This window comes from Haliotis rubra, unplaced genomic scaffold, assembly GCF_003918875.1.
Source record: "Haliotis rubra isolate DU_JTF1 unplaced genomic scaffold, ASM391887v1 Scf735, whole genome shotgun sequence".
NCBI lineage: Eukaryota > Metazoa > Mollusca > Gastropoda > Lepetellida > Haliotidae > Haliotis > Haliotis rubra.
Genome location: NW_025767452.1, coordinates 115,230 through 137,347, shown reverse-complemented (window position 1 = coordinate 137,347; position 22,118 = coordinate 115,230). Strand labels below are relative to the sequence as shown.

The following is a 22,118-nucleotide window of genomic DNA, read 5'->3' as shown; positions in this document are numbered from 1 at the left end:
GTAACCATAACATCATCCATGAAGAAGTAACATGGTGACCATAACATCATCCACACCTGAAGAAGTAACATGGTAACCATAACATCATCCACACCTGAAGAAGTAACATGGTGACCATAACATCATCCACACCTGAAGAAGTAACATGGTAACCATAACATCATCCACACACCTGAAGAAGTAACATGGTAACCATAACATCATCCACACCTGAAGAAGTAACATGGTGATCATAACATAACATCATCCACACCTGAAGAGTAACATGGTAACCATAACATCATCCACACCTGAAGAAGTAACATGGTGACCATAACATCATCATCATCCACACCTGAAGAAGAAGTAACATGGTGACCATAACATCATCCACACCTGAAGAAGTAACATGGTGACCATAACATCATCCACACCTGAAGAAGTAACATGGTGACCATAACATCATCCACACCTGAAGAAGTAACATGGTGACCATAACATCATCCACACCTGAAGAAGTAACATGGTGACCACATCATCCACACCTGAAGAAGTAACATGGTAACCATAACATCATCCACACCTGAAGAAGTAACATGGTAACCATAACATCATCCACACCTGAAGAAGTAACATGGTGACCATAACATCATCCACACCTGAAGAAGTAACATGGTAACCATAACATCATCCACACCTGAAGAAGTAACATGGTGACCATAACATCATCCACACCTGAAGAAGTAACATGGTAACCATAACATCATCCACACCTGAAGAAGTAACATGGTGACCATAACATCATCCACACCTGAAGAAGTAACATGGTGACCATAACATCATCCACACCTGAAGAAGTAACATGGTAACCATAACATCATCCACACCTGAAGAAGTAACATGGTGACCATAACATCATCCACACCTGAAGAAGTAACATGGTGACCATAACATCATCCACACCTGAAGAAGTAACATGGTAACCATAACATCATCCACACCTGAAGAAGTAACATGGTGACCATAACATCATCCACACCTGAAGAAGTAACATGGTGACCATAACATCATCCACACCTGAAGAAGTAACATGGTGACCATAACATCATCCACACCTGAAGAAGTAACATGGTAACCATAACATCATCCACACCTGAAGAAGTAACATGGTAACCATAACATCATCCACACCTGAAGAAGTAACATGGTGACCATAACATCATCCACACCTGAAGAAGTAACATGGTGACCATAACATCATCCACACCTGAAGAAGTAACTGGTGACCATAAGTAACATGGTAACCATAACATCATCCACACCTGAAGAAGTAACATGGTGACCATAACATCATCCACACCTGAAGAAGTAACATGGTGACCATAACATCATCCACACCTGAAGAAGTAACATGGTGACCATAACATCATCCACACCTGAAGAAGTAACATGGTAACCATAACATCATCCACACCTGAAGAAGTAACATGGTAACCATAACATCATCCACACCTGAAGAAGTAACATGGTAACCCATAACATCATCCACACCTGAAGAAGTAACATGGTAACCATAACATCATCCACACCTGAAGAAGTAACATGGTGACCATAACATCATCCACACCTGAAGAAGTAACATGGTGACCATAACATCATCCACACCTGAAGAAGTAACATGGTGACCATAACATAACATCATCCACATCTGAAGAGTAACAGTAACATGGTAACATGACCATAACATCATCCACACCTGAAGAAGTAACATGGTGACCATAACATCATCCACACCTGAAGAAGTAACATGGTAACCATAACATCATCCACACCTGAAGAAGTAACATGGTGACCATAACATCATCTACACCTGAAGTAACATAGTAACCATAACATCATCCACACCTGAAGAAGTAACATGGTGACCATAACATCATCCACACCTGGAAGAAACATGGTGACCATAACATCATCCACACCTGGTAACATGGTGACCATAACATCATCCACACCTGAAGAGTAACAACCATGGTGACCATAATAACATCATCCACACCTGAAGAAGTAACATGGTGACCATAACATCATCCACACCTGAAGAAGTAACATGGTGACCATAACATCATCCACACCTGAAGAAGTAACATGGTGACCATAACATCATCCACACCTGAAGAAGTAACATGGTGACCATAACATCATCCACACCTGAAGAGTAACATGGTGACCATAACATCATCCACACCTGTAACATGGTGACCATAACATCATCCACACCTGAAGAGTAACATGGTGACCATAACATCATCCACACCTGAAGAAGTAACATGGTGACCATAACATCATCCACACCTGAAGAGTGGTGACCAACCACACCTGAAGAAGTAACATGTGACCATAACATCATCCACACCTGAAGAAGTAACATGGTAACCATAACATCATCCACACCTGAAGAAGTAACATGGTGACCATAACATCATCCACACCTGAAGATATCTAATAGGCGTGTGATGTCCAGCTGGTGTTCCTGAATACAGATAGACAGTTACGTCTTTGTCGGATTCAAGAGATCAAGCAAAATACATCCAGTAGATTCTGGTTACAATTTAAGGGATCAAGCAAATGTTGCTGATTTGTGTTACAATGACCTAATTTCTAGGATGGAAACAGCTTTGATCAATAAACATCCACAAACGTAGGCTTAGGTATAACTTTTTGTGGCTTGATCAACTTGGATACATTTGATTGGTCCCTTGAAATATTGATATTTTATTGTAGTCATGCATATATACAGCCATGTCAGAAGTGAGTAACTGCATGATAATAATTACATTACATTCATTAAAAGTATACTGATTTGGGGTACTGATTACAGCAACTTAAACCAGTCATTGCATGAATAGCAAGAAGTATTGACATTGATAAGAAGATAAATTACAGTCAGTTAGTATGAATCCCAGGGTAATGACGACAACAAAAGCTTGTCCAGGCACGCTAGGCTAGTGAGGAAATCGTTCAGGTCAAGGAAGGACCAAGAAATGTACCCAGTTCTCGTTAATCACATGATTATAAACAAAGAATGATTCATCGAGAACCTAAAAATTATGTAGTAAAGGGAGGATATTAACATTTTGGGTGAGAATGCTTCTTTTAAAAAACTTTGAGGATTGGTTTAACTTGTAATGACTTTGAATATGTTGAAAATTAGTGACTTGAACAATTACTGAAATTATTTATGGTGCTCAGTTGGTTGACTTCTCAGTGTTTGTGTCAAATATTAACTGGTTATCACCTTTGCATACTGCCCTTTGAGGGGAGCTGACAAACGCATAATGCAACATTTCTCATTTCCAATCCTGAAAATAAAATGAAACAATAAATTATGAATTCACACATAACTGTTGAGTAAATAATTTGCTTCCACTATTTCAATTGTCATTATTTGATTTGGTATATATGATAAATATATGCTAGCAGGTGAGAAACAAATAATGATGTGATTGAACTTGTAACCAAAATTACCTTTAGCCTTGAAAAATGTATAGATACTCCCAAGTTGTAGACAAATTTCACAGTGAGTTCATAGACAAACAAATAAAATGGCAAATCTTGAAATATAAATGACAATAAATATGTATAGTCATCCAGGATGAGTCCAAGTCCATATTCTACAATGTATGAATGAAATTGATAATATTAATTATAATCATTCAGTTCCAACATAAAATTATTTTTTTAAACGTCTATTTACAGTTGTAAAAATAAAAAACTGGGAGTAAAAATACATTAAAGACCTATAGTAACATATTCCAACAATTAATTAATGTGAATTTAAACTTGTGAAAAAACACTCAATATCACAGTTGATGCCCTGATCAAGAACATATATATTCAAACAGTTCTATGGCAATCGTTTATCGTTTTGTAAGAAAAAAAAGCATTGACTAAACAGTCAATAAACAACGCAAACAACATAGATATGTAGATGTGTCGTCATGGCCAGACTATCACCTGATCCAAATCTGGTCAGCTGATTTGGTGTGGTGAACAAGGCCGTTAAGTTTTGTCTTATATGGAGCTTGTCATCTCACAAACTATTTATGATTCAAATCCACACACAACATAAAATGCGTATTCGCAATGTACCGTTGTAATAACTTCTCAGTTACATAGTCCTTGCCGGATTTTCTCTTTCCACTGAAGACAAGAATCGCTACCGGAACGTGTGCCATGTTTACTCGCGTTATCACAACAGGGCGTCGAAAGGACAAATGTGTCTCATTTCCGATAATGCAAGTCGAAGTTAAACAAGAAATCCATTACACCTTTCCATTTGTTTAAGTCACAAAGTGTTGAATATAATTTTAAACAATAAATGTGAAAATATGTTATTAACCATACCACTATACAATGGAGTCTAATAGCAGTTTGATGCGGAGTCGACTTTCGATTGCCTCCTTTACGGTAACGGATGTAGTTTAACACACAAGTTAGCGGATTTCGCCATGTGGAAGAGTGGTTGCGTTGTTTATCATTGAAAACATAATCATATCTGATACATTTAGTTAGTCAAAGCTGTCTATTTTCATTCCTTTTTACAGTAATATTTTAGTACGATGTCCTCGTGTGTTTCTCAGATTTCTAAAATGCACTGTTGGTTTCAATGATAGCGCTTTCAGTTTGGAGCAAGGGTTTCCATATCGTACACAGTTGCTCGAAGTTTCGTCATTTGATCACCGGGTTTGGGTATAAAAGGCAAAGGACTGTTGCTGTGTCTGTCAGATGCAAGATGTCAGCGGCAATAGATGTGCCGGTAAATGAGGTGAAGGAGGGTAAGGCAGAAGTTCTGACACCTTCCTCCGTGTTCTACAATCCTGTACAGGAGTTCAACAGAGATCTGACGATCGCAGTCATCTCGGAATTTGTCCACGACCACTTTGATACAGTAAGGGAAAGAGAAGCCAAATCAGCGAGAAAGAAAGTATTAGAACAAAATGAGGCAACATCTGGCGAAGATGCTGTGAAAGTGAAGCAACAGACAGGCAGTGATGAAGACAATGCCACTGATTCTAAAGTTGATGATGTCGAGTTAACAGCTGGTGTCTCCCACCTAAATGGAATTAGAATTTTAGAGGGTTTGGCAGCATCTGGACTGAGATCAGTCCGCTTTGGTTTAGAAATTCCTGGTGTGAAAGAAGTCATTGCAAATGATTTTGATAAAAATGCTGTTGGTTTTATCGACCAGAATATTTCCAAGAACAAACTGTCAGGCCTCGTTCGGTCGAACTGTGGAGATGCTGCAATGGTCATGTACCAAAATAAAGGTCTGAAAGATAGATTTGATGTTATTGACCTTGACCCTTATGGCAGTCCGTCTGTATTTCTTGACTCTGCTGTCCAGGCCGTGAGAGATGGAGGCCTACTCTGCGTCACTTGTACAGACATGGCTGTCTTGTGCGGTAATTCATGCGAGACCTGCTACTCAAAATATGGATCTGTGTCATTGAAGGCCAAATTTTGTCATGAAATGGCATTGAGAATCATCCTCCAGTCGATCGAATCAGCAGCAAATCGATATTCCCGCTACATTCAACCACTTATCTCAGTGAGTGCTGATTTCTATGTGAGAGTATTCGTCAAAGTGTTCACAGGCCAAGTGAAAGTGAAACAGTCTGTTACAAAATTAGCTCATGTTTATCACTGCTCAGGATGTGGATCACATGTCCTGCAAAAACTTGCAAACAAAACCCCAACCAAGGGAGATAACTACAAATTCACACCTGCACTGGCGCCATCGGCACAACAAGTGTGTGATCATTGTGGATTTAAGCAACACATTGGTGGCCCAATATGGGCTGACCCCATGCATGATAGAGACTTTCTTACAAAGGTAATACAACGAGTATCATCCAATCAGGAACTGTTTAATACATCAGAGAGGATTCTGGGAATGCTGAGCATGATGTCCGAGGAGCTGGCAGATGTTCCACTGTACTACACACTGGATGAGGTCTGCAACGTTCTCCACTGTACTGCTCCTAGTATAGTTCAGTTCAGGTAATACTGGAGAAATCATTCTTCATATTGTCTTCTCTATGTATTACATTTAGCATGATCCATTAGACTCCATCTATCAATATCATTATGTGCATGATCATAAAGGGTAGTGCATCTATTTTATTTATTTTATTATGTATTCAATGGACATCAGAGCTCCAGATAAGATTTAGCTCATGTGGGTTCTGTACCCACTGTATTTTTGGGGAGTGGGTATTATATGAATGTTGAGTGGGTATTGCATTTTCCGTTACCCACTGCTGTATGTGCGTATTTCAGTCATTTTACTCACCTAAGTATAATGTGACTGAGTAAGTTTACTAAGCAGGTATGTTCTGCCTTATGTCATACCTAATCAAAACCAACTCAAATATAATGGAAATGATTTCATAGAAAATCACTCATCCTATACTGACAGTACAACACTTGTCCTATACTAACAGTACGACTTGATAGCAATCGATGTCTTTTTCATTACGCAAGCGTTTTTTATAAATATATTCCGTACGCATTTGTTTTAAATTATTTGCGTATCTAACATTTTAAATGCGTAATTGGTACGCAGCAATTATTTTTCAATGCGTAATTGGAAATTTTATATGCGTATTTTACCCGGATACGCAGCTCATCTGTGCCGCTGGACATTCTTCTGTGCCAAAGGGCAGTGGAATAGCCTTGTGGTCAAAGTGTTTGTTCCTCATGCAACAGTCATGGGTTCTATTTCCCTGAGGGGCGGTGAGGTAGCCTAGTGGTTAAAACATTCGCTCATCACACCGAAGACCTGGGTTTGATAGCTCACATGGGTACAATGTGTGAAGCCCATTTGTGGTGTCCCCTGCCATGATATTGCTGGAATATTGTCAAGAGCAGCAGAAAACTAAACTCACTCATTCACTCACTATTCCCCAGATTCTGGTGTCCCCAAATGGGATATTGCTTAAAGCAATGTAAAACCCTAATCACTTAATCTCCTGCATCAATTTGCAAAAACGTTTCTGTAACAATTTGATTGACAACCAGAAATAGAACCAGTCTGAAGACCAGATATTTTGATTAATGCCCTGGACCTACTACAGCCTCATTTCTGATCTGTCTCTCATCACTATGTTAGCATTAGCAAAGAATTTCTGGCTCTTAACAATTAAGTTTACAGAAGTCAAACTGACAAATATTTATTGTCAGTATTAAGTTATCATTTAAAATATATGTCAAGCACCAACTAATATCATCACACTTTCTGCTGACATGTTAAAAAACAAATCTTCTGAGTTGGTTTAGAGGGTGGTGTCAGTTGCCTTAATTATGTTTTTTTATATATATTGAATTATACATTAGCCATGTTAATCAAGAGAAGCGTTGACTTTTTATAAACAAAGTTACCCCCCAAAATACTTGAGGCATGTGTCAGCTGATGTCTGGTGTAAACATGGTAAACATTATAATATTTGTTTCATTTGCCAAAGGTCTGCTGTGCTGAACGCTGGGTATCGGGCATCACTTACCCACTGTGCCAAGAACGCCCACAAGACTGATGCACCGGGGAAGGTGGTGTGGGTATGTAGTACAGATATGGAGTGTGTCTGCTTCATAATGAAATAGGACAGTCCAAACTCTGTATTTTCTGTGATTTGAAATTTTGTTTAGCTGTTGGTTCATATTACAGTCAGTTTTAATTACTCAGCAGAGGTGCAGATAAGCTGCGTATCTGCATAAATTATGCAAATATTTATGTGAAAACTCAATTCCTATTAAGTCTATTGCGTACAAGTACGCTTGAATTTTTGTAAATACTCAATAGATGTGATGTTACATGCGTACACACAAAAATGTCAAATCATAACTTGCATACTGGTGGATAGATAAAATAACTGAGGTATACTGAGAGGTTCTATTTCAGGACATGAACTTGACAACTTGTAGTCTTTCTTATCGTTTCTCATATGACAGATCCAATATAAATAACAAACACTAACATTTAAACTTTATTATATTTTAACAATTAATGGAAAATGACAAAATACCCAATTGAGTTTGAGTGACGTGGGTACAATTTATTTGGTTACTCAAAGGAAAATTAGGATACCCAGTTGAGATGACCACAAGCGAGTACATAACTCAATGACCAAAAAAGTTAACTGCAGCTCTGGACTCGGCATGCTAGAACAGAATTTCTTGCATCCACTTTGTACCTGCAGTGAATATGCATCCTCTAATTGTCTAGGAAACAATATTTTGCACATGGTTAGAGCTGTATGTAAAGTGAACATAATGGCTTTTACAATGCAGTCTGTGTTTCACAATACAAGTGAGCATGGTTTGAAGATCCCCCTATGACGACTATCGTTATGTGAACAGTGAATGTCATAATGATAAAACCGGTGTACATCCTGGTTAGAATTGTTCTGCAGCAACCCATGCTTGTCATAAGAGGTGACTAATGAGATTGGCAGGGGTGGAAATAACTTTAAAATTGATAGTTTACTCCGGTACAGTGACACATGTAAGGTCACTTTACCTGATAATTTTCCCACTATACCGACAGTTTTCTTGCTTATTTTTTAAATAAACAACATAATTAACATTGGAAAGTCAACTGGACACCGGTACAGTGTGATATACAAATTTGCTTGCCCGACAGAAAAAAAACACTGGACTCGGATGTCGGGCAATGGGTTATTTCCACCCCTGATTGGTGGTCAGGCTCGCTGACTTGGTTGACACGTAATCATATTCCAGTAGTGAAGATTGATGCTCATGCTGTTCGTCACTGGATTGTCTGGTCAAGACATGATTATTTACAGATCACCATCATATAGCTGGAAAATTGTTGAGTGTGGCTTTGAATTTCCAACAAACAAACAAACATAGTGATGATTGTTTCTACTATGCAGTCTGTTTTTACAGGACATAATGCGTGCCTGGGTGAAGGATCACCCAGTGAAGGCTAGTCGTCTTCAAAGTGAAACACCAGCTAAGGCAATCCTGGACACAGAGCCAGTGACAGAGGTATCCTTCAGCCTTCACCCTGATGCCAACCCCCAGTCACGCCAGAAGGGGCTGCTGCGGTGGCAGGTGAACCCCGAGCCAGACTGGGGGCCCAAACCCCGGGCCAAGAAGTCCAACACGGAGGAGAGTCTCAGTGAGAAAAGAGACAGATGTCGGGGCAAGAGAAAGGAAAGACAGGTGAGGGGTGAAGAGTTAACCTTGGCATATATCTTGATTTAAGGGGGATGGGGGTTGGGGGTGTCACCCATTTTGTTCTGGGGTACCCAAAAATTATAACTTTATGCTTATTATAACTTTATACTTAAAAATTTTGGGCATTTTGAACATGACATGCAGATGCAGGGTGTGTGTGTGTATTTACATTTTACCATGTTTTTTTGTTGTTGTTTTTTGGGGAGGCAGCAGCAGCATTCACATTGTACATGCTTCTCCATAAAAATCATCATCACTCCCCTAGCCATAAACTATGAACGGTCCCTAATATATAATTTTTCAAATGGTCGCAAAAATGAACAGCCTACAGAGTTACCATGGTAACCATCTGTATAATGATAGAAGTGGCAGTGCATATATACCGTACATGTTGCTGGTCATGCCAAAATTTTTCAAAGTCTCCGACAAGCAGACCTACATTAATTGCAAACACTGATGTGAAGGTACCGGAAATTCCTTTAGTGAACAGATATTAACAGTAATGGAAACTCATGAATAGATGTAGAAGAGAAATCTTGTAAACTGATGACTATTTTTGCACCAGTATATTGTAATGATGGACCTATGATGTCAGTATTTTGTCTTCCAGGGGGACAAGAGCTTCCTGAAGCAGTACCCATGCAAGAAGTACAAGATTGGGGAGTGTGACCTTGGAGACGGCTGTGTCTACAACCATGAAATGGAGCAGACTTAGCACAATTACAGCTTGTAAAGCTCATATATATATATATATATATATGGTATATTGATCAACATCAGTGCTTTGCATAAATAGGGAAGGAAGGAAGGATATTTGGTGGCAGTGCTGTAATACCAGTTGTGTGTCAGACAATAGTTACCATGGTGATACTGGAGTCTTTGTAAAAAAGCTGTAAATATGTGAATATTAAATTAATTAAACTTGATCTTAGTAATTTTTATTTGTCTGTTATTTGTAATACTCCTGTGTGGGCAGTGGTTAATTAATTCTTCAAGGTAATGATCCATGTTTGATTCTCAAGGTGATTATATTGTATAATGCCCATTCTTGGGGTCTAGTCATATGATTGCTAACAATAGAGCTAAAATGAGAGCAAACAGCACTCTTTCTGTGAGCACCATGCTTATATTTTTAGGTTTCATCACAGTGTAAACATCAAAGAACTGTATCACTCTCGGCTTTTCCCATCTCACACATAAAGCTTCCAGCCATGATATAACTGGATTTCTGTTCAAAACTGCATCAAACCCAACTAACTCACTCACTCAATGCAATACTCCGATTTGGGATCAGGGAAGATATAAAGTTTGTTCACAGAAAGAGATGACAACAGAAAACAAACGCTGTAGACAATACTTCCAAGTTTATATACTGAAATGGAATGTTTGCAATATTCATGTAGACAGCAGTTTGAGAAACCTTTGGTGTGACATCTTTGAGCACAGAGAAAGTCTGGTACTGAGACAACACTGATTCAGTGTTGAGCATCAGAGCATCACTCAAGCAAACAACAAGCACTTGGAGCAATGTCACTAGCATTCATGATATAACAAATATGGCGAAAGCTTACCTGGTCATAATGTTAGGAATATATACTACACAAAAAACCTTGAAGAACACTGGGTTTGATTTTTCATATGGCTAACATTGTTGTTCTAACTTTGAATACTGACTCACTGACTGAGTTTAGTTTTAGTCTTTTAGCAATATTCCAGCAAATCACAGCCGGGGACACCAGAAATGGGCTTAACACATTGTGCCCATGTGGGGAATTGAACCCGGGTCTTCTGAGTGACGAGCCAACGCTTTAACCACTAGGCTACCCCACCGCCCCTAAGCAGTGTATACACTTAACAAAACATTATTTGGTGTCTACAATTTGTGTGTCTGGAAATCTACTTATCCAGATAAATTCACAGACTGCATTAATGAGGTTTCACTGTACAATGGTTGTTGGTTAGGAATAATTGCAGAGAGGACTATACAAAAACAAATTAGGTTGTGAGATTTCAGTGGTTCAATTTTGTAGACCATTCCTACAAACAATTTCTTCTGAAATAGATTAAAGTATTCTTGGTGCTGATACTATAACTACCTTTGACAACATCTTTGACTTAAATGTTTCTATGCAATATTTCACATTCTGCTACATTTTCTGGATCAATCAGAAACTATTACAGTCATTGTAACACCCAAATGTTGGAAAGAAAACAACAATCTGTGGCAAGAATACTCTGAACGTATCCTTAATTATAACAAAATGTAAAAAAGTCAGCAAATTACTGGCCCTGCTTCATAACTTCATTGAACATGCTGTTATGGAAATGGTATCTTACGGTGCTATCCTTGACTATTCAATGGAAGACAGACACTACTGGCGACATGTTGTTATAGAAACAAAGTCTTCTGCTGGAATCAATGTACAATAAATCATGCATAATAACTTCATATCACAGTTTTAATCCGACACTTCACATCCAGACAGGATTGTGTCACGAACATAAGTATAAAATATAGGGAATAGAAATATTTAATACTTTGGTTATTACTGTGGACGGATAATGATATAAAATAAAAAAATTTAAAAGATAAAATGTCAATACACAATTGCTTTGCAAATGGGGGATCAACCGAGAATATCAGTTAATTTAAAATAAAGCTTCCCATAGTGCTAAGAGATAGAATAGAAAGTGTGCGTACCTCACTGTGGACATCTACTTGCAAGATACTTGGAAAATGATGCACAATAATTTACACAAAACACAAATATATGTATAGTAAAAAATTGCACCCATGGTTAATGATCATATTTGATTAAATGATGAAACAATTATGTACATTGCGTGATTAAATATTTACAGTAATTATTTACAAATAAAAAGACATTTGACTTAAGATGAAACATCAAACATAGACACAGCCTGTAAATCTTAAATGTTTCCACAATGTAAACCAAACCTGATCATCATGATTAGCGATTGTTCAGTAAGATTTGAGTCAACTGTCTTAAACCTAGTGAAGTGAAAGTGCCAACCTGTCAGAAAACCAAATGCTTCACAAAACACAGCATCAACAGAATTCTCAAACATGGTATCATGTTCAAACACTGCAGCATAGTTCAAACATTTGTGTTTGATGTCAGGAGATATCAAACACCAAGTATATGCAGTCAAACAATGTGTCTTGAAGGGATCTATGTATGTATACTTCAAATTATCCAAGGCTGGAGAAAAACTTAAGAATGATGTCTAAATAAGGAATATGGAGGTTTGTCTCAAGACAGTCCTACAGTCTACACATCAAAGTTTGAGACAAGTGTTTGACTTTATGCTGATTAACTTTTGAAAGGGATGGTTTTTAACATTTCACACCATTTGTTCCATTTCATTTAAGCATCATGTACCCTTATGTAAGAGGTATAAAATATCATAATCAGGCGACTGTTGATGTCATTCTTATAACTGCAATAGGTTCACAACTACTTGTACATTCCAACATAGATTTCCTTGCTTAATTTGACACAATGACAGAACCGTTTATGTCTTAGATTCAGCAGATCGGTAATAACAGAGATACCTATTATTATTGTCGATAACCTAGTTTTCCAAAGGCTATTAATATGTCTCTTATAGCAAGTCGTGTTCTGGATTGAGGAGACACAAATAATCAACACTGCAAACAGTTGATATTTAAGTGATCATTAATGTATTGCCATAGACAGTTGTGATGATGCTGCAGGGGTCCCAAAGGTTGCACTTGTAGTAGACAACAGGTGTGTGTTTCATGGTGTTGTCGTTAACAGTACTATGTAATACGTCCCCGATACATCTGTAGTAGACAACAGGTGTATGTTTCATGTTGGTGTTGTCATTAACACTACTATGTAATACGTCCCCGATACATCTGTAGTAGACAACAGGTGTATGTTTCATGGTGTTGTCGTTAATAGTACTATGTAATACGTCCCCAATTCATCTGTTTTATTTATTTTTTTACACAAACAATCTGTACAAACATGACATCAGAAAATGCTGCTGGTTTTATACCCTGACAATATTGCCTGTAACTATGGTAAAGCTACCAAAAACTTCTGACACTTTAGTCCTGAATTTCCTAGTTAGAGGTATTTAATTTATTCAGTGAAATATCAAATGCTAGGCATATTTTCAAATATTATATATAAGAAAGTTCAAACGGAAGATTTTGGATGGAGTGAATGCTTGAAAACGGTATAAGCATTTATACCGAAACGTTGCTATTGTACAATACAGAAGTTGATCATCCATAAACACTGGTCACTCCTGGAGTGAATGAGTTTCGAAGGGTACGTTAATACACTGTAAATCATGTACATTAATACACTGTAAATCATTTTGGCTTTTTCTTTGCTGCCTGCAATGTTCAGCAGTTTTAGGAATGTTAATCTCGGCGGACAATCTCCTGTGATGATGGTGATGCTGGACCTAGGCCTCCTCCTCCTCTTGTTTGGCCTCCTCCATCTGCTGCTCAGCGTTCTGGATTGTAGTTCCCAGAATTCCCTCTATGTCCTCAATGGCGCCCTGTAGCAGGAATTATGTGCAAATCACCTCAATGCAATCACTAAAAATCCAGTGAAAAAGATGCTGTTTGTTGTTTGATTGAAATATGCTTTCTTTTGCCTTCATGTTTTATTTTTTTATTATTGTTACAAATTGTATATCATATAGTATAAAATCAATCCACATTTGTATTTTAATTAGTTCCTGTTAAACCTACATCATGGCTGGAGACATCTGAAATTGGCTTTATACATTGTACCTATGTGGAGAATCAACCCTTGGCTGAATTCTCCATCACCACATGCTACCCATCCTCGATAATCTCCAGGGTATACGTTACATCACTCTTCCACTATACCCTGGATGCATCCACGGCTTGGCACGATAATTATATTACCTCCCTTTGCTGGCTCCGCATTCTCACAGTAGCCAATCAGCTAAACCGCCGTTACATCCGAGCTTGCCAGTGTCAACAAAGATAGCGGTCGCAGTCGCGAAGGTTTGTTCGCAGTGCCACTCAGATTTTTAGGAAATAATACTGACAAATTGACAGATCTGAAACTTTCAAAAAATATATAAAAGAAGTCCTACCTCTTACAGAGTACCTCTGCATTAATTGTGTTGCCAAGTTTAAACGGTTAGATAATTTAAGAAGTGAAAGTGTGTGAGTTGTGATTGGTTCGCTCAACTTCCCAGCGTAGACGCCTGATTGGATAAAAAGCCAGCCAAGGGAGGTAATAATATCATCGGGCCAAGCCGTGGATGCATCCAGGGTATAGTGGAGAGGATCGTAACGTATACCCTGGAGATTATCGAGGATGCATGCTACCCTACCATCCCAGAAATGATTCAGACATACAGAACTTAACCAGAACACCGGGGTTTCATGAAACAGCAAACCATTCCCCAAATATGAAGGTTCAATGTCTACCTTGAAGTTTGTGTTGCCCTGCATGTTGGGTGCCGAGATCTCTTGGTGGATGACGGACATGTTGAGAGCAAACGTAGCAAGTCCACCCTGCAGGTTGTCACCGATGGTGCTGTCAACAGGAAAGGACATCATGTTTATTGACATGACAAATGTATGATGCCATCAGTAACCAGACACAGCATTCTGTTCCTGTGTACCCAAATAGCGGCGAAACATGATAATTACTCTGGAATGCTATGATGTCAAATGATATCATGACAACTGAATGCTGACATAGACTGAATAATTTGATCATTTTTTAATGAATTTGAAAGTCAATATACACTCGATGCATAATTTATGTTGTCATGCAGAACAACATGTTTTTTTTCAAATGATGGACTTTATTTACCATGGAAAATATTTATACACACTGATAAAAGCATGGAAGTTTGCTGTGTTTTGAATCCTTGACTTTTTGAAGATTACTTTGCTTATATCATGACATTCCTGCAGTTAAAGGCGAGAATTTATGAATGTCAGCTTCTTTATTCGAGGAACACAGGAAAATCTATTTTCAGCGGAAAACTTAATATTGTGTCATCGAGTTAAGGGTTTCTTAATGGATTTAGACGATTCACAATTGAACAATTTGAAATACAAGAGTCATCAGAAGATGACATATCCCCCCGGCCCCAACATCTTTGAAAGAACAAATCATCTGACAGTTCCTTAAAGTCCAGCTTGATTTTAGACTAAGTGCAAATCGTTTCCATGGAAATCATGAAAAAAATAAATGACAAAAATCTGCAAATAGCAAAAGGCACCACTTTGGGATCTGCCTCACATATCTGCCAAGTTTTGCTGAAAGATATTAAGAAGTTTTCGCGTTGTGCTCCGGAAACAAAACCCATCCCTTCCTTTTTGAGACTAAGTTCGAATCATTTCCATGGAAACCGAGAAAATAATAAATCACAAATATCTGCAAATAGCAAAGGCATCACTTCAATATCTGCCTCACATATCTGCCAAGTTTTGCTGAAAGATATAGAGAGTTTTTGAGTTGTGCTCGGAAGCGAAGCCCACCCCTCACTTTTGGGATTAAGTCCGAATCGTTTCCATGGAAACCGGGGAAAATATAAAATGCCAAAAATCTGCAAATAGCAAAGGCACAACTTTAGGATCTGTTTGATATATCTACCAAGTTTTGTTGAAAAATATTATCACGGTTTTGAGTTGTGCTCCGGAAACTTGAAAGCAATCCTTACTTTTGAGACTAAGTCCAAAATGTTTCCATGGAAACCGGGGAAAAATAAAAATGCCAAAATCGGCAAATAGCAAAGGCACCACTTAAGGTTCTGTTTCATACATCTACCAAGTTTTGTTGAAAAATATTGAGCGGTTCTTGAGTTATGCTCGAGAAGCGAAGCCCCCCTCACTTTTGGGACTAAGTCGAATCGTTTCCATGGAAACCGGGAAAAATAAAATGCCAAAAATCTGCAAATAGCAAAAGGCACCACTTAAGGTTCTGTTTGATATATCTACCAAGTCTTGTTGAAAAATATTGAACGGTTCTTGAGTTATGCTCTGGAAACGAAGCCCACCCCTCACTTTTGGGACTAAGTCCGAATCGTTTCCATTAGGAAACCGGGAAAAATAAAAATGCCAAAAATCTGCAAATAGCAAAAGGCACCACTTAAGGTTCTGTTTGATATATCTACCAAGTCTTGTTGAAAAATATTGAACGGTTCTTGAGTTATGCTCTGGAAGCGAAGCCCACCCCTCACTTTTGGGACTAAGTCGAATCGTTTCCATGGAAACCGGGAAAAATAAAATGCCAAAAATCGGCAAATAGCAAAAGGCACAACTTTAGGATCTGTTTGATATATCTACCAAGTTTTGTTGAAAAATATTGAGTTATGGTTCTTTTTGAGTTATGCTCCGGAAGCGAAAGCAATCCACCACTTACTTTTGAGACTAAGTCCAAAAAAATATTGAGCGGTTCTTGTTTCCATGGAAACCGGGAAAAATAAAAATGCCAAAATCGGCAAATAGCAAAAGGCACCACTTAAGGTTCTGTTTGATATATCTACCAAGTTTGTTGAAAAATATTGAGCGGTTCTTGAGTTATGCTCTGGAAAGCGAAGCCCACCCCTCACTTTTGGGACTTAAGTCGAATCGTTTCCATGGAAACCGGGAAAAATAAAAATGCCAAAATCTGCAAATAGCAAAGGCACCACTTTAGGATCTGTTTGATATATCTACCAAGTTTTGTTGAAAAATATTGAATGGTTCTTGAGTTATGCTCGGAAGCGAAAAAGCAATCCTTACTTTTGAGACTAAGTTCAAAATGTTTCCATGGAAACCGGGGAAAATAAAAATGCCAAAATCTGCAAATAGCAAAAGGCACAACTTTAGGATCTGTTTCATATATCTACCAAGTTTTGTTGAAAAATATTGAGCGGTTCTTGAGTTATGCTCGAGGAAGCGAAGCCCACCCCTCACTTTTGGGACTAAGTCCGAATCGTTTCCATGGAAACCGGGAAAAATAAAAATGCCAAAATCTGCAAATAGCAAAAGGCACAACTTTAGGATCTGTTTGATATATCTACCAAGTTTTGTTGAAAAATATTGAGCGGTTCTTGAGTTATGCTCCGGAAGCGAAGCCCATCCTTACTTTTGAGACTAAGTCCAAAATGTTTCCATGGAAACCGGGAAAAATAAAATGCCAAAATCGGCAAATAGCAAAGAGCACAACTTTGGGATCTGTTTCATACATCTACCAAGTTTTGTTGAAAAATATTGAACGGTTCTTGAGTTATGCTCGAAACCAAGCCCACCCCTCACTTTTGGGACTAAGTCCGAATCGTTTCCATGGAAACCGGGAAAAATAAAATGCCAAAAATCTGCAAATAGCAAAAGGCACAACTTTAGGATCTGTTTGATATATCTACCAAGTTTTGTTGAAAAATATTATGACGGTTTTGAGTTGTGCTCGAGAAGCGAAAGCAATCCTTACTTTTGAGACTAAGTCCAAAATGTTTCCATGGAAACCATGAAAAATAAAATGCCAAAATCGGCAAATAGCAAAGGCACCACTTTAGGATCTGTTTCATACATCTACCAAGTTTTGTTGAAAAATATTGAACGGTTCTTGAGTTATGCTCCGGAAACAAAAGCCCACCCTTCACTTTTGGGACTAAGTCCGAATCGTTTCCATGGAAACCGGGAAAATAAAAATGCCAAAATCGGCAAATAGCAAAAGGCACAACTTTAGGATCTGTTTGATATATCTACCAAGTTTTGTTGAAAAATATTATCACGGTTCTTGAGTTATGCTCGAAACGAAGCCCACCCCTCACTTTTGGGACTAAGTCCGAATCGTTTCCATGGAAACCGGGGAAAAATAAAATGCCAAAAATCTGCAAATAGCAAAGGCACCACTTAAGGTTCTGTTTGATATATCTACCAAGTCTTGTTGAAAAATATTGAGCGGTTCTTGAGTTATGCTCGGAAAGCGAAGCCCACCCCTCACTTTTGGGACTAAGTCCGAATCGTTTCCATGGAAACCGGGGAAAATAAAAATGCCAAAAATCTGCAAATAGCAAAAGGCACAACTTTAGGATCTGTTTGATATATCTACCAAGTTTTGTTGAAAAATATTGAATGGTTCTTGAGTTATGCTCGGAAAGCAAAAGCAATCCTTACTTTTGAGACTAAGTTCAAAATGTTTCCATGGAAACCCGGAAAAATAAAAATGCCAAAATCTGTGAAATGCAAAGGCACAACTTTAGGATCTGTTTGATATATCTACCAAGTTTTGTTGAAAAATATTGAATGGTTCTTGAGTTATGCTCCGGAAGCAAGCCCACCCTTCTTTAAGACTAAGTCCAAAAGCGTTTCCATGGAAACGAGAAAAATAAAAATGACAATTATCTGTAAATAGCAAAAGGCACCACCTTAGGTTATTTTTGACATATCTACCAATTTTGGTTAAAAAATATTGAACGGTCTTTGAGTTATGGTCCGGCAACAAAATGATTACGGACGGATGGACGGACGGACAGACGGACGAGGCGACGACTATATCCCACCGCATTATATGCCGGTGGGATAAAAATCAGTGGAAATCTGCGGATCAGCGGAAAATTGACATCCCTGGGAACATGACATTCTGGAGTGTGTTCTTACTCCTTCATCAGGTGACCGCCTCCGTGGTGTAGTGGTTAGAGCGTCCGCCCGGAGTGCGGAAGGTCGCAGGTTCGATCCCCGACCGCGTCATACCAGAAGACGTTAAAATATGGTACTTGTTGGTGCCTGCCTGGCTCTCGGCATTAATGGGTACCACAAGGACTGGTCGGCTCGGAGTCAGTATACTGTGTCTGAGTGGGGTATTCATGCTTCACTGCGGCATGGTATCTCAGTGGGCTAGCACTATAAAACCAGCTTCAGTCTGGGCTAGTACAAGCAGCCGCACCTACACATACACATGCATGAACGTCGTCATATCAGCGAAATATTCTCAAGCACGACGTTAAACCCAATTTCACCTCACTTCACCTCACCTTCATCAGGTAAATTCAAACCTTTGTGTGTATCACTTCTAAATGCCGTTCAAAGACTCCTGCAGTTGTGTTTGACTGCTTGTGCTAGTCCAGACTAGACACATTACACTCAGTACAAACAGTCCTTCTAACCCTCAATGCTGTGTGCCGACAAGGTGAGTGAGTCAGTATGGTTTTACGCCGCTTTTACCAATATTCAAGCAATATCAAGCAGGGGACACCAGAAATCGGCTTCACACATTGTACCCATGTGGGGAATCGAACCCTGGCCTTCGGCGTGACGAGCGAACACCTTACCCACTAGGCTACCCCATCGCCCCCGACAAGGTAACAGGTACCACCTTTAAACAGTTTGAGGTATGATGTGGCCTGGTGATTGAGCTACTGACCTTCCTCTCTGGTCATACACTTCATCCATAACACAATGGACTGACTGACTGACTGAGTTTGGTTTTACGCCGCTTTTAGCAATATTCCAGCGACATCACGGCGGGGGACACCAGAAATGGGCTTAACACATTGTACCCATGTGGGGATTCGAACCCGGGTCTTCGTCGTACGAGCCAACGCTTTGACCACTAGGCTACCCCACCGCCCCATAACACAATGAAAGCATTCAGGGTTGGAATTAGGGCTGGGACAGATCCACATATTCTACCCGGGTACCCCACCCCATATTACCCTACCCTACCCGGATACCCGTTATGTTAATTCCTGACATCAAACTTGTAAGAAATGGCAACATTCTTCAGCTCGGAGGCTAATATTTCAAGATTTTCAATATCTTAACCATGTATATTATTCAATAGAAGTGACAGTAATTATGTCTAAATCTTCAAAGACAATACATTTTAATCATGAAAGAATAACATATAACATTGTTTAATCTATTAGTCACATGATCATAACGGGTCCGGGTATTGAGTCGGGTACCCGGGTCCAACTCATTATCCACCCATCCCAGGTATCCGAGCTACCCGTCCCAGCCTTAGTTGGAATAACAATTTTTGTTACTAGGTATCTGAAATTTTTACCAATAAGATACAGAAAACTACTCACAGCATTCCCAGTCTCTCTCTGTTGAAGCTGTCCACTAGGGTGAACACAGTACCCTGCTTCTCCTGTAACCATGGAAACAAAACATGTTATGAATATCAAGGTCAGATAGAGTGATCTCCCCTTAACCACGTTCAGGTGTGTATGGCAGTGTGTACACAGTTCATGCATCATTAGTTGCAGATTGAAACACTGGCATTGAATGAATGGATTGTTTCTGCTGAGTCCAAAAGAAGACTTGTATTTCTCAGCAAAGTTTTAAAGAACTGACATTATTGTGTTTTGCATTTTTGGAGAACATAATATTGATAAGTCTGTTTCACAGTCCCTGAATTCAGAGACTAAGCATTAGTCTAAATATTCATCTGTGTCATTAAGACAGCGTACCTTGATGTCGTATCCTATACCGTGAGCCCGACACATCTGGAAGAACACGCTATAATGGACGACAGCCAGGTTGGTGTGGAGCAGACGTGTACTCATTACAGCATAGCGAGTAGAACTAGGTGAGACCTGCACAGAAATACAACATGATGTCATAGTCACATCTGGAAGAACACGCTATAATGGACGACAGCCAGGTTGGTGTGGAGCAGACGTGTACTCATTACAGCATAGCGAGTAGAACTAGGTGAGACCTGCACAGAAATACAACATGATGTCATAGTCACATCTGGAAGAACACGCTATAATGGACGACGGCCAGGTTGGTGTGGAGCAGACGTGTACTCATTACAGCATAGCGAGTAGAACTAGGTGAGACCTGCACAGAAATACAACATGATGTCATAGTCACATCTGGAAGAACACGCTATAATGGACGACGGCCAGGTTGGTGTGGAGCAGACGTGTACTCATTACAGCATAGCGAGTAGAACTAGGTGAGACCTGCACAGAAATACAACATGATGTCATAGTCACATCTGGAAGAACACGCTATAATGGACGACAGCCAGGTTGGTGTGGAGCAGACGTGTACTCATTACAGCATAGCGAGTAGAACTAGGTGAGACCTGCACAGAAATACAACATGATGTCATAGTCACATCTGGAAGAACATGCTATAATGGACGGCGTTGAGCAGGTTGGTGTGGAGCAGACGTGTACTCATTACAGCATAGCGAGTAGAACTAGGTGAGACCTGCACAGAAATACAACATGATGTCATAGTCACATCTGGAAGAACACGCTATAATGGACGACGGCCAGGTTGGTGTGGAGCAGACGTGTACTCATTACAGCATAGCGAGTAGAACTAGGTGAGACCTGCACAGAAATACAACATGATGTCATAGTCACATCTGGCAGTTGTATTCCAGATTTACAACAAGTACAACCAATATCAGTGTAAAGATGGAATGAAAATGTCTGGTGACTCTCTGTGACTCTCGAAACTGAGCTCAGTAGACAAAGATTTTAGATGTATGGCTTTAAGTAGTTCTTGACGAGTGAACTCATTTGCATAATCATCAGATTGTAAGATCATCAGATTTGTTTAATCCACCAATTACACTATGCATTATATGATAAGTGTATGTATAAGTGAAGGTAGGTACAAACCTCCTCCTGCCCCTGCAGCCGCCGGCGTTTGGGTTTCTTGTCCGTCTTGCTTGGTGAGACGTTGAGCGTGTGTGTGCTGGTGTCGAGGGAGCCCGACGTGACGTAGGCATGCCAGCTGGAACATGGCCAGGGTGTCACTGTAACGTAGACTCAAGTCCAGGGCCCACAGCTTCTGTTCCATCTGAACCCACAGGACAAGTTAAACATGGGAGTGTTCCACAGACATAATAACATGGATTATCAAAACAATT

At 39.3% G+C, this 22,118-nt stretch overlaps 2 protein-coding genes and 1 long non-coding RNA gene across 3 annotated transcripts in view; 1 reads left to right on the top strand and 2 right to left on the bottom strand.

Annotated features, from left to right (window-relative positions):
- Positions 1-2,468: 2,468 nt before the first annotated feature.
- On the bottom strand, positions 2,469-4,242 carry LOC124259767. Its single transcript, XR_006893914.1, has 3 exons — positions 4,129-4,242; positions 3,275-3,338; positions 2,469-2,509 (listed from the first exon to the last, which is right to left on the bottom strand). It is a non-coding gene; the product is annotated as an uncharacterized LOC124259767 (long non-coding RNA).
- Positions 4,243-4,466: 224 nt separating this feature from the next.
- On the top strand, positions 4,467-10,172 carry LOC124259761 (tRNA (guanine(26)-N(2))-dimethyltransferase-like). Its single transcript, XM_046693957.1, has 4 exons — positions 4,467-6,039; positions 7,503-7,593; positions 8,944-9,222; positions 9,848-10,172. Exons 1-4 carry the CDS (start codon positions 4,646-4,648, stop codon positions 9,950-9,952), a joined length of 1,869 nt encoding a protein of 622 aa, XP_046549913.1. The 5' UTR covers positions 4,467-4,645; the 3' UTR covers positions 9,953-10,172.
- A 3,437-nt stretch (positions 10,173-13,609) lies between these two features.
- Positions 13,610-22,118, bottom strand: part of LOC124259744 (IQ domain-containing protein H-like) — a 34,801-nt gene continuing 26,292 nt past the window's right edge. The window contains 6 exon segments of the mRNA XM_046693937.1: positions 13,610-13,797; positions 14,708-14,816; positions 20,311-20,372; positions 20,695-20,820; positions 21,868-21,975; positions 21,977-22,048. Coding sequence (XP_046549893.1) covers positions 13,702-13,797; positions 14,708-14,816; positions 20,311-20,372; positions 20,695-20,820; positions 21,868-21,975; positions 21,977-22,048 — 573 coding nt within the window. The 3' untranslated portion in view covers positions 13,610-13,701.